At 41.6% G+C, this 12,141-nt stretch overlaps 2 protein-coding genes across 2 annotated transcripts; one reads left to right on the top strand and one right to left on the bottom strand.

Annotated features, from left to right (window-relative positions):
* Positions 1–595: 595 nt before the first annotated feature.
* Positions 596–3,039, bottom strand: LOC128729274 (FAU ubiquitin-like and ribosomal protein S30). The gene is made up of 3 exons (XM_053822940.1): positions 3,013–3,039; positions 2,637–2,747; positions 596–1,077 (listed from the first exon to the last, which is right to left on the bottom strand). The coding sequence occupies exons 2-3, from the start codon at positions 2,709–2,711 to the stop codon at positions 757–759; spliced, it is 396 nt and encodes a 131-aa protein (XP_053678915.1). The 5' UTR covers positions 2,712–2,747; positions 3,013–3,039; the 3' UTR covers positions 596–756.
* A 5,933-nt stretch (positions 3,040–8,972) lies between these two features.
* Positions 8,973–11,486, top strand: LOC128728608 (N-acetylgalactosaminyltransferase 7). Its single transcript, XM_053822236.1, has one exon. It carries the CDS (start codon positions 9,430–9,432, stop codon positions 11,221–11,223), a length of 1,794 nt encoding a protein of 597 aa, XP_053678211.1. The 5' UTR covers positions 8,973–9,429; the 3' UTR covers positions 11,224–11,486.
* Positions 11,487–12,141: the final 655 nt, after the last annotated feature.

Raw genomic sequence — 12,141 nt, 5'->3', positions numbered from 1 at the left:
GGGTTTTTTTTCCATTCCCAAGTCCCTTTTTGCTCTGCAGCAATGATAATTATTCAGTTTTTCTTTCTCTCTCTAGCTACGTTGCTTTAAATAGGATATAATCTTATTTATAGGAAATATACCTATTCACAATTGCACCTGAAAAAATTGCCGACTGTAAAATTAAAAACTATAATTTCAGCTGTAATTAAATTTGAAGGCATTCCAACAAATTTCATCGAAAAGTAAATAACTACGATGAAATATTGGCAAACAGCACAGGATAATCGAGTCTAAGTTAAGAGCTGTTTGTCACAAAATGACTAACAGATAATTGATTGTGGACTCTTGAACCCCCTTTATGATTTGATACGTTAGGATTGATTGAAGTATTGACACGATGGTATATCTGAATCAAGCAACTGTTTGGTTTTCAAGTTGAAAATTTGATTGAAGGGATCGTTTCACGAATCTGCAACGGTACCAGATAAAAGAGATTGTTAATAACCTATCAACCTTCCTGATACTTACCTGATCAACCTCATGTCTGAAATCGAGCCTTACGGAAACTTTAGCAATCCCACATAGAGAAGAGAGTAAAAAGGCGAATCTTGTGTATAAGCTTTTGATGCTTCTTTTATTGGCGAAATCAAACAACACGTCGAATAAAGTGTGTGTGTGTTTTAGCGCATCTTTTTAGCGATCCGTCTCACTGAAAGGAGATGTTTCCTTCCACTTTTCACGCTCACGTTTCCCTCTCAAGCCTGTCTGCTTTTCTTAGGCGGAATTGGCATTCGGACCTCGCCGGCGACCGTACGCCTGGACCACGCTCGAGAAACGCCTGTTGTACTGGATGCGTCGCTTTGCGCGGCCCGTCTTCTTCTTCTTTTTCTCCTTCTTTTCCACCTTCGGTGTTTGGCCCTTCACCTTACCCGCACGGGCAAGCGAACCGTGCACCTTACCACCGAGCAGACCGACGGTGACATCCAGTTCGATCGAGCTCAGCTGCCCAACGGCCATATCATTGGCCAGCGGCATACCCTCGCAGTACAGAATGAGGTCCTCAGCGTTCACCGACTCCAGTCCGGCCACCAATGCCTACCCCATCGGTTCGCCCGAAAAGGAAAATGAAAGAGAAAGAAATAATGATTAATTTGAACACTTTTCCCGCGTGCAGAAGGATTGTGATTGAACGACAAATTGCGATTGATCGATATCCTGAGAATGCGGTTATACCCACGAGAAACCGAATGTGGGAACAATTTATACCACGGTTAGTGCAACGGAAGATGTGCATCTGGTCAACCGTTTCTCAATGTTCCTGAGGGGTTCATTATGGGCAGGTGTTTGGAGGATCCCCGCAGTGGGCGAAATCTGCGAGGTTCCGCTAGAATCTGCCGTCTGAAAGTTTCAATACGAGTGTGTTCGAAGCTCGAATGTGTTGTAATGCATGTCTTGAATTTTCGCTCCCTTTGAGCTTCCACTGATACAGAAAGCAAAGGTCTCAAATTCAAGTTTTTACTCTAGCAATTAGCACGTTTGATGCGACCGCAGGTTGTAATGGATCTGAGCGGCCACAAAGCGACTGGTGCTTGCAGATTGGGACATGTTATTTATGCTTTATGCTTAAGGAGCCTGTAGCGAGCATTTGCATCTCGGTATTAACCACGAAAAGATCCTATAAACCGAGTAGAAAAATGCGCGTCAATCTAGCACACACGTTAGAGATCCGGCACCATCGAATGCATGCGGATCTGACCAAAAGTGTGCGCAAAGCCTTTCAACGAACGCATGTTTACCAATGGGACTGTTTTGTGGGAGATGTTTTTAACGTAAGCAGCCTGTAGCGAGCATTTGCATCTCGGTATTAACCACGAAAAGATCCTATAAACCGAGTAGAAAAATGCGCGTCAATCTAGCACACACGTTAGAGATCCGGCACCATCGAATGCATGCGGATCTGGCCAAAAGTGTGCGCAAAGCCTTTCAACGAACGCATGTTAACCAATGGGACTGATTTGTGGGTGATGTTTTTAACGTTAGCAGCCTGTTGCGAGCATTCGCATCTCGGTAATAACCACGAAAAGGTCCTAAAAACCGAGTAGATAGATGCGCGTCAATCTAGCACACACGTTAGAGATCCGGCACCATTGAATGTCTGCGGATCTGGCCAAAAGCGCGTGCTGAAATTTCAAACGAGCGAATGTAAACTAATGAAACTGTTTGCGTCAAACGATTGCCATGCCGAGGACGGAAAAAATCAAATCGTTTTTTCTTCATTGAGCGGCACAGAGAGATCACGGTTTGGATTGCAATCATTATTATAGCAAACGTTCTTAAGCCGCGTTTTCTCAAGTGCAGCATCGAGCTAGGAGTCACCGGCTTGGTAATGTTTGCATATTCCAGTTCAAATAGTGTACTACTGTGCTGACACAACCTATCCCGGCGCCATCAATAATCCATCCTATGAAGGTGATTGAAGTGCGGGTCAAACGGTCAAAAGTGTTCTAGCAGCGGTTCTAGGGAATCGAATCCAACGGTAACGGATTAATTCTGCTGTCCACTGCACTCCCGGTGGGACCGCGTTCGTATCGAATCATGCAATTGACAGTGTTTGTAAGTGTTGCACACGGGCAAAAAAAAAATAAATGGCTTACCTTGACATGGCTTATGCTGTCTCCGGCCTGGACGTCCAGGACGTGCGTGTTCAACCCTCTCACGTGCAGCTGCATCGCGTCACTTTATAGCTTAAATATAATCCAGCGAATCTGTGGATGAAACAATGAAAAGTAGACACTAGCTCATACGCATCAACTAATACTGCTTAAGCTTGAAACTGTGTGTGATGCACGCTCCCGGTTCGCCACAGCGTGGTTAACGTGCACGATTTGTTTAAGTTAACTAGAGCCGAACTTTGTAAATCATTCACAGGCACGGAGCCAACCGGTCGCTAGTGATAGTTTGCAGATATTTTCGAAGGGAATTCTTATAGAATAACTCTAAAATTAGGATGCTCTTCGGCAAGACATGTACCCTGAACAGAGTGCTGACTCGAAAAGAAAATGGCATGGTGGTTGTCAGAACGAAGTCGGAAATAAGGTTGACAGCGATGAATGGCAATTGTATGAAAAGCCTTTTCGTGCGGCGGAGCACGCTCACAGAGCACCGTAGAAAAGTTAGGAAGGGGAATGGTGCTGCTATTAATCAGCCGTTATAAAGCGAAAATCAATTACCAAAAAATCGTTTATTGTTTAATATAAGTATTTTATTCGCAAATGATATATGACTATCATTTTGTAAGTAGTTTCGTATATTTGAAAATATATCTTAAGGGTGATTCAAACTTCACAATTTTGTGTATAGAAGTGTGATGATCTGTTAAATAGGTTATCTTTTGTAAAAAAGGGCAAAAATAAATGCTCAACCGTATAACTGATATAGTTTATTTTTTCGTTATTACAAGCAACAACTGTGCGATAACTATTACTTTTTTATCAGTTCTAGATAACGATTTGTATATTTTGTGTTTACATAATTTATTATTCGTTTTGTATTTGAATTCTTAGCTTTTGAATATAATAAGCACAATATAATGAATCAGAAAATTGTTTATCAGTTTAAATGAGTATTTTGAACTCAGTTATGTTCTGTTATCATCATTTTGTAAGTTGTTCGAGCATTTGAAAATGCCTCAAGAGTAGTTCAAATTTCACCATTTTGGGTATAGAAGTGTGAGGCTGAACAAACGTGAAATAAGCTTTCTTTGTTAATAAAAAAGGTAAACACGAAAGCTTTCAACCGTATAATTGGTAACATTGTTTATTTTATGCTTTCTTTATAGCGTCAACTGTGCAATATCACTTACATCTGTATCTAGTCAACATATGTAGTTTCCTTATAACTTTTTGCTTATTTTGTGTATATATAGTTTTACATTTGTATTGTCTTTGAATTCATATATGGTTAAATATAATTCGCTTCTGTAAATCACACCTCCCACGAGTAAATTTTCTTCATTTATCAATTCATTTAATTTATGCCAATAAAATTACACTTTCCCAAAACATATACGTTTTCTTTTACGTAGTTTCAAAAACTTTGTAATCACACAGTATCACAGCGAATTTTTGTTTCAATTTGAAGATATTTAAAGTGTGTACAAAAACATTGTATTTTATATTTATGGCTATAGCATTACTGTTATGGCAACAAGAGATATAGTCAGATGATTTTTGAAAACATGAAGAAAATCTTCCGATTGATTGGAAATTCAACTGAAACTGAGCGCAATAGACTTAATCATAGTCTATTTTGATTATCGGACGCTCAGCCAGGTAACTAGTCTTCGCTTGCTTTTGAACAACATTAGAATTTAAAATAAATTATAAAGGTTCAAGAATTTGAATATTAAAATAGTTAATGATAGATCGAAAGAAAGCTAAACAAAGTTTCATAACATTTGAATTAAATATAAAATTATAAATATTCGTGTAGCTTGGAGCAGCTAAACAAATTAATTGCTACATTTTTTGCCAAAATCTTAATGTTATTTTTTCAGGCACATTAGATATAGTTTGCGATGGCAAATATCGTACGTATCATAGTTTTGTGTAATTTAAATTATTCCAAAGTTAGTATTTTTTTAAATAATAAAAGTACATATGTTACATGTTAGGGAAGGCCAGATCGTATTGAGAAAAAGAAAAGTAAATTGAAAAAATCTGTTTTAGGAAGCTACCGATTAATTGTAACAAATACATGTTACACATTGAGCCTCTGAGTAAATGTTGCAATGAACACTTTTCCAGTTTCTTCAATTTTGTGTTTCAACAGCACATTCACCTTCAACACCATACTTTTTTGTATGTATAAAATTATTAGTATTGCTTAAAAAGATTAGTTTAAATCGATTGCATAAGTTAGAGTTAGTTTAGATAGACAACTGATTCTGTTGTGCTTTGTATAAAGCTATTGAATCTGTTGAACTTTCCAGGTCTATATAAATCAGCTATCAGCAACTGGAAGGTTTAATGCACGTTTGAGTAAATATGTTTCCGTTAAAATGGTATTAATGTAAATAAGCTCAGTTCTTTTTAGAAAAAAACAACCTTATTTTCTCTTGGATCTAGACTAAGGCAAGACAGTCTCTTCGATCTTCATATTAAATTGAAATGTTAAGCAGATAATGTTAAGTATTTAAGCATGTTAAGTTACGGGAGAGTCAATTTAAAGTGTCTGAAGCATGTGTTATTTCCTCAACGTCTGTAATTTGGAATTGCTGCGAGTACATCGTTTCATTCGCTTAATATCTTTGGCGACCATTTCCTTTGAGTCTCGTTGGGGCGATGGTTTCGAATTCGTATGGTTGATTTCGTTTGTATTGTCATCTTCAGGATCAGATTCAATTTGAGTCTGTAGCATTGACAACTCCTTGGCTATTTGAATTTGGCTCCTGAACGATAGATCCGAATTATGTATTTTCGATGATGTACGACGACGCAGTCGACGCGCATAGTTCGTTCTGGTGTATCGCTTTGTTCGGATTTTTTTCTTCGTCTTTTGTTTTTCTGACCACAATTCGCTCTGCTGGGATGCTTCTAAAATGGCAGATTTAAATCATTTGTAAACAATTCTGTATTGAGTAAGATTGCTTTCTCGTATTGTTGTGATAATTTGCAAAACCTATACATTCAAACAAGTAGTGCTTACCCTTAGATTCAACGCTAATGTTGTTTTCCAACAATTGAATGGTTGAGCTCAAATCCTCGTTTGAGTATAGTTCATTTTCTAGAACCGATTCATCGAATAAAGCCACGTGAAAACGACAATTATCCATACAAAAAAAGGGCGGTTCCAGCTCTTCTACTGTTAATATAATTTCATTTGTCTCAATATCCACAGTCTCATTGATTATACATTTCGATGGCAGGATATATTCTTCACTCTCATCAGGATTTTCTAAATTATGTTCGGTGGGTTTGTTAGAATCTGATTCTGTTGTTTCCTCATCTTCTTCTTTATCGATATAGCAGTTTGATAATAAATATACTAACTCGTCTATTTCATCTAACATATTTTCAGAATCTTCAATCAAATCAGTCAAGGGCTTGAGGAAATCATGTAGGAAATCATTGGATTTGTGTAGATAATATTTGATGAGCTCGTCGGAATATGAATCTATCAACACAATTTCCTGATCTGTGGTCAGGCAGTCATTCAACCGCAGATCATCTTCATGATTGCTCCTTTCATCTGGTAATATCAGGTTTTTAGATTCAGCATCATTGGGCGAGGATTCACTTATATACTGGTCATTAGAGTTTTCAGAGGACATCTTTGTTGTTGATCAGAATCATTGGTTGGATTAACTACAAATAAGTAAATAAAATTGTAAATGATATGACCAATAATAATCACTTGATAAGGTATATTTAAATGATCTTATCTGAGATCTGATTAAACATACTATTCGTTTATTGTAATACGCACTTTAGTAAATTATTTGATCCAGCTTTGGTACAAGATCTTCAGCTATAATTCAATGCCGACAAGTTTCGTAGAAACTTTAGAAACGACATCCAATTGCTTCTCATCCAGATAAACTTAACCCTAAGCTATAAGTTGAATAGTAGTATTGAGTTAAGTACTGAGTGTTGAATAGAGGTAGATCAATAAGTTAAATAGTATACATAATAGATAACTTACTCGTTACGCAAACAGTTATTTTCCAATTACATAAATGAGAATGGCCACCAAATTTGTAGATTGTGCTGCTGTTTGTGGAGGACCTATAAAACAAATGATGATTTTGAAAAAAAATCACAAAAAACACGAGTGCATTAGAAATTAATTTTAAGCACAGTAATAAAAAAGAAAAAAAAACAAATCACTTTGTGCTTACAGCTGTCTTGCATAATAATTTGCAAAATATGCTTTGTGCTTCAAGCAACTCTACAACGGAAATTATTTAAGGATGATACAAACTGTGAATTTAAAACTAGCATTTCGAGCATTTTATTGCTTGAGGGTTTGAAAAGAATAGCAGCGTCATCTACTCATGCACGGACTCCCCCACTCGAATTCATTTGTAATTTGAAAGGAGCAAAATGGGGCAAATTAGCCAGTCAAAATGCACCAGTGTGCATTACTAACTACTAAACCATACCAGCATTTTTTTCAGTTAGATCCAACACGGCATACGAGCAAATGTTTAAGCAGTATAAGCCATGTATAAGATAGTACGGAACGAACATTAATTAATGCTGAAAAAATCCGAGCAGAATATTATAACATTTCACTGTAGTATGAAAATTTAACTTTATCACTTCATTTTGATTTTTTAGTTTTAGATTTCAAGTAAAACTGCCATTTTAGCGGAAAAGGAAGCAAAATTTCTAATGCGTATCTTCTGAACGCATGCATTTATGGAGGCTGTAATAGGCATTAAGTTTATAATTATAATCAAGAATGCTGATATAGGGGTCTGTGTCCATATTACAGTTTTAAATATTACAAGAAGAAATGTTGAAGGGATTTGTGATAGTATTTTTCTAACTATTTTAGTTTTTGTTTTAAACAACCGTTAGAATTGTTAAGAACAAGAACAAATATTTCTTTCCAGAGATTAAAATTTCATTTTAGATCACTAATCTGTATACATTATCATAAATTAGATACAATACAGAGTTAAATATATGTCACACACCACTGTAAAATCTCATTCATATTCATTTTGATTTTATTCGAATTGCTTATAGAAGAGTAAATAAATAAAGTTCATCAAATTATTTACATTATTTCCGATCAGTTGGTATTGAATAAAATTGATTGATTTTTTCATACCTTCCATTGCAACCATTTTTTCATACATTCCATTGAAATTTCAGTTTTAATTACACATTATTTTATCATTAGTTGCATCTAAAAAGTCGCCAACTACAAAATTGAATAGTTTAAATGATTTTTACAAGAAGATAATTTTGTTTCTTTTGGCTTAGAAAAAGATCACCTTTCCTGCTGAATTACTCTCCATTAAGGCCTACCTTGCTATGCTTAACCAAGGCTTTCTATGACTTGAAATTTCTAGTAGCTGGGTAGTCAGTCCTGCGTACGGGGAAGGCCCGTTAGGAACTAGTTATTTAAAAAAATGTAAATTAATATTTATATTGTTTTACTGGTAAAATGGATCGGAAAATACTATAATAACCTACACGATTCTAGCTGAACTTAGTACACGTGCATCTCTAAGTGACATAATTCGTTGGCAAGTATCCTACCGTCCATACAACTTTTATTCAAATTAACACCTTGAGTGAGAAGTATTTTTTTTAATTGGACAGAACGCCACGATTCATGCGTTACATGTTCATATGTATTAAAAACGATTGAACCGGCTTCAATTCTTTACGTTTAAGGTTTGTGATGAATTTTTGGTTTTCTTTACCTTCATTCGGATTCCTGTTTGGTCATAAATTAGATATATGTACATAATAGTCGTTTTAAATATTCTAAAATTGCATTTTAAAATCAAACGTTTTTCCCGTCACACAAAAGTGGGTGACATGGCGTACTGGAAAATTAGCCATCACTCACTTGTTGGGTGACGCGGCATTCAAGATGTTAAGAAGAAAACGAAGAAACTTTAAGAAAGCGAAGAGAACAGCCTTTTAGACTTAGAAGGCTAATGTATAAAGTACTAGGTATTGAATAAGAATATTCCGGTCACATCTATGCTCATATCGAGCAATGTCATAACCCAAACGTTAACGTTACGTTCAGACGGATTTAAGAGTAATACGACCTGCGTATAATGATTCCAGCAGTAGCAGAAAGGATGTTTGACAGTTACGTGCAAAGCGCTTTCCATGCCGTGCAATATACATCGCTGCTCGCAGGCAAACTGACATGAGGCCATTGGCAACAGAACTGCTCGACACCGTTTGACATTTGTTTACGTATGAACCGAAACCCCGCACACACACTCGCAATTTCAGGCCAGGCTACACGGGGCCGGACACGCACGGTTCTCGAACGGCACACATTCCGCCACGGCAGCCAGTCAGCAAGGAAATTCGTCGTGTCCGTGTGGCGCAAGTCGGCAACCGGATCATTCCAGCCAAGCTGCATCGAACGCCAGCGAGTGCGGTTCCCGAAACGTGCCAATTTCGCGTTCCAGCAAGGCAGCGTGGCAGCATAACACGCAGGTGTGCGACGGCGGTGGGCGGATGCGCGACGACGGTGAAAGAGAGCGGTGAAAGCGGCTGGCCGCAATTGCTCGTCGAGTGCGAAGAGAAGAAAAGAAAAAAAAAACGACGGTTCCATATCGACGGTGCGCACAATAGCGAGCATTGTTTGGCTGCAACGTTCCCACCACAAAAAAAACGTGTATGCGACACCTGACGCAACTGGACACGTAGCCAAGAAACCGGGTGGTCCACAACGGGGGGCAGGATGCGAGTGACGAACATACGGGGCGGCCGGATATTTCGGATCGCGGTCAGTCTAGCGATAGTGGGCCTCATATTGTACATGATCGCGGCCTGGTCCGGCGTCGACCAGCACAAGGTGAAAGAGGTGTACCACGCGCGCTTCGCGGCACACCGTACAGGCGAGGGCGGGGGGGATGCGGCCCCGGACCGCAGCCACCCGAAGGAGGTACCGCAGCTGGTGGAGGGACTGGGCAACTTCGAGCCAGTGGCCAGCCCAACGCCGGACGGACCCGGCGAGGGTGGCAAAGCGTACGTACTGCCCGAGGAGCAACAGAACCGGGCCACCGACGCCGAGATGGAGTACGGCATGAACATCGTCGTGTCGGACGCCATCTCGCTGGACCGCACGATCAAAGACACCCGGTTGGAGGAGTGCAAACACTGGGACTACCCGTACGAGCTGCCCCGGACGAGCGTCATCATCGTCTTCCACAACGAGGGTTTCAGCGTGCTGATGCGCACGGTTCACTCCGTGCTGAATCGCTCCCCGAAGCACCTGCTGCACGAGATCATCCTCGTGGATGACTACTCGGACAAGGAGGACCTGCGCGAGAAGCTCGAGCGGTATATCGAGCGGTTCGGCAGCATGGTCAAGCTGATCCGGAATAGCGAACGCGAGGGTCTCATCCGGACACGGTCCCGCGGCGCAAACGAGGCCACCGGCGAGGTGATCGTCTATCTCGACGCCCACTGTGAGGTCAACACGAACTGGTTGCCACCGCTGTTAGCGCCCATCCATCGGGATCGGACGGTCATGACCGTGCCCATCATCGACGGGATTGACCACAACACGTTCGAGTATCGGCCGGTGTACGCGGATGGGCACCATTATCGCGGCATCTTCGAGTGGGGCATGCTGTACAAGGAGAACGAGGTGCCACGGCGTGAGCAGAAGCGCCGGAAGCATGATAGCGAACCGTACCGCAGCCCGACCCACGCCGGTGGCCTGTTCGCGATAAATCGGAAGTTTTTCCTCGAGCTCGGTGCGTACGATTCCGGCCTGCTCGTGTGGGGTGGAGAAAATTTCGAGCTAAGCTTCAAGATCTGGCAGTGTGGGGGCAGCATCGAGTGGGTGCCGTGTTCGCGCGTTGGCCACGTGTACCGTGGCTTCATGCCGTACAACTTTGGTAAGCTGGCGAGCAAAAAGAAGGGCCCACTGATCACGATCAACTACAAGCGCGTCATCGAGACGTGGTTCGACGGTCCGTACAAGGAGTATTTCTACACGCGCGAACCGCTGGCACGGTTCCTCGACATGGGCGACATTAGCGAGCAGCTCGCGCTGAAGGAGCGCCTACAGTGCAAGAGCTTCCAGTGGTACATGGATAACGTCGCGTACGACGTGCTGGACAAATACCCGATGCTGCCGGCGAACGTGAAATGGGGCGAGCTGAGCAACGTTGGGAAGGAAAAGTGTGTGGACGCGCTCGGGCGCCAGCCACCGGCCGTGATTGGGTTGCAGCCGTGTCACGGGCAGGGCCACAACCAGCTGATCCGGTTGAACGGAGCTGGCCAGCTTGGGGTCGGTGAGCGTTGCATTGAGGCGTACAATGCCGAGATTAAGCTCGCCTTTTGCCGGCTCGGAACCGTCGACGGACCGTGGCAGTATGATGAGCAATCTGGCACGTTGCTGCACCGGACACACAAGAAGTGTATGGGGTATCAGCCGCAGACGCGCCAGCTAGCGCTTATGCCGTGTGACATCAACAACGCGTACCAGTCGTGGAAATTTCAGGAGATTCAACCGCATTGGTAACGCCGGCGAGGGCAGTGAGCAGATCCTGGCCGGTTGCAGACGGCGGAACCACCTCAATACAGCAATCAAAAGGAACACTTTTCTTTCTTAGTAAAAACTTAAATGCAAAACCCAACCGGGCGAACCGGCCGGTGGGTGGCTGCATCCTGGGGGAGGGGGAAAGGGCGCCCCTGGTTGTTGAAAGTATTTTTCTTTCCATTTTACTTTTAGTACGTTGATGAACAGTTTGGCCGTTATACGAGTGTATGCGCGCGCGTGTGTATTCTGGGTGCATGTTTGCGTGCGTGCGTGTGTTTGCGTGTGTGGGTGGGTGGGTGAGTAGGGATCAATTTTTGGCGGCGATGGATCACGGCGCGGAAATTGGGTGGAAATAGTGAGAAATAACAACAACAAAAATAATATTGAGTGATACTTGTGTAGGGGAAACCATCTCAGAGTAGGAGATGCAAAAAAAGGAGTACATGATTAATAAAAACCAATTCCATTAAAAAATTAAATCAAAACTATCCGTGCAGCGTCTGCAGAGGAACGTCCTCACTCTGTCTTGAGCAGGAAAGAAGCTTTACAGCCGCGCTGGACTGGTGTGGGTTGGGAAAATTCATCTGGTGGCGTTTGCCACAACATCTCGTCAATGTGCGTCATATAACTTCGCTTTTCCCTGGTTGCATTTGCATTTTCCCACCAGCTGTACATTTCGAAGCCAGTCTACCTCTAGGGCGGCATTTTTAATGAGCATTAGCCAGCAACCATAAGCAATTTGGAGCCGGCGGCAACGCTAATTATATGAAGGGTTATCAGTCGGTAGTGTACCAATGTGCGCATGACAGGGTTGATCAATACGTTTACGGCATGTTCAATAACACCAAAGATAAGGCGTGAGTGATAAACCGTTTTTTATTCAATAAAATGCTTGCCGCA

Source organism: Anopheles nili, chromosome X (assembly GCF_943737925.1).
Source record: "Anopheles nili chromosome X, idAnoNiliSN_F5_01, whole genome shotgun sequence".
NCBI classification, from domain to species: domain Eukaryota; kingdom Metazoa; phylum Arthropoda; class Insecta; order Diptera; family Culicidae; genus Anopheles; species Anopheles nili.
This window is presented reverse-complemented; position numbering and strand designations above follow the sequence as displayed.

Bases quoted from the DNA above. Each gene is read 5' to 3' on its own strand.
- LOC128729274 (XM_053822940.1), bottom strand. From the start codon at position 2,711: ATGCAGCTGCACGTGAGAGGGTTGAACACGCACGTCCTGGACGTCCAG. The intron at 1,078-2,636 runs GTAAGCCATTTA...CCGATGGGGTAG, and splicing joins ACAGCATAAGCCATGTCAAG to GCATTGGTGGCCGGACTGGA.
- LOC128728608 (XM_053822236.1), top strand. From the start codon at position 9,430: ATGCGAGTGACGAACATACGGGGCGGCCGGATATTTCGGATCGCGGTC.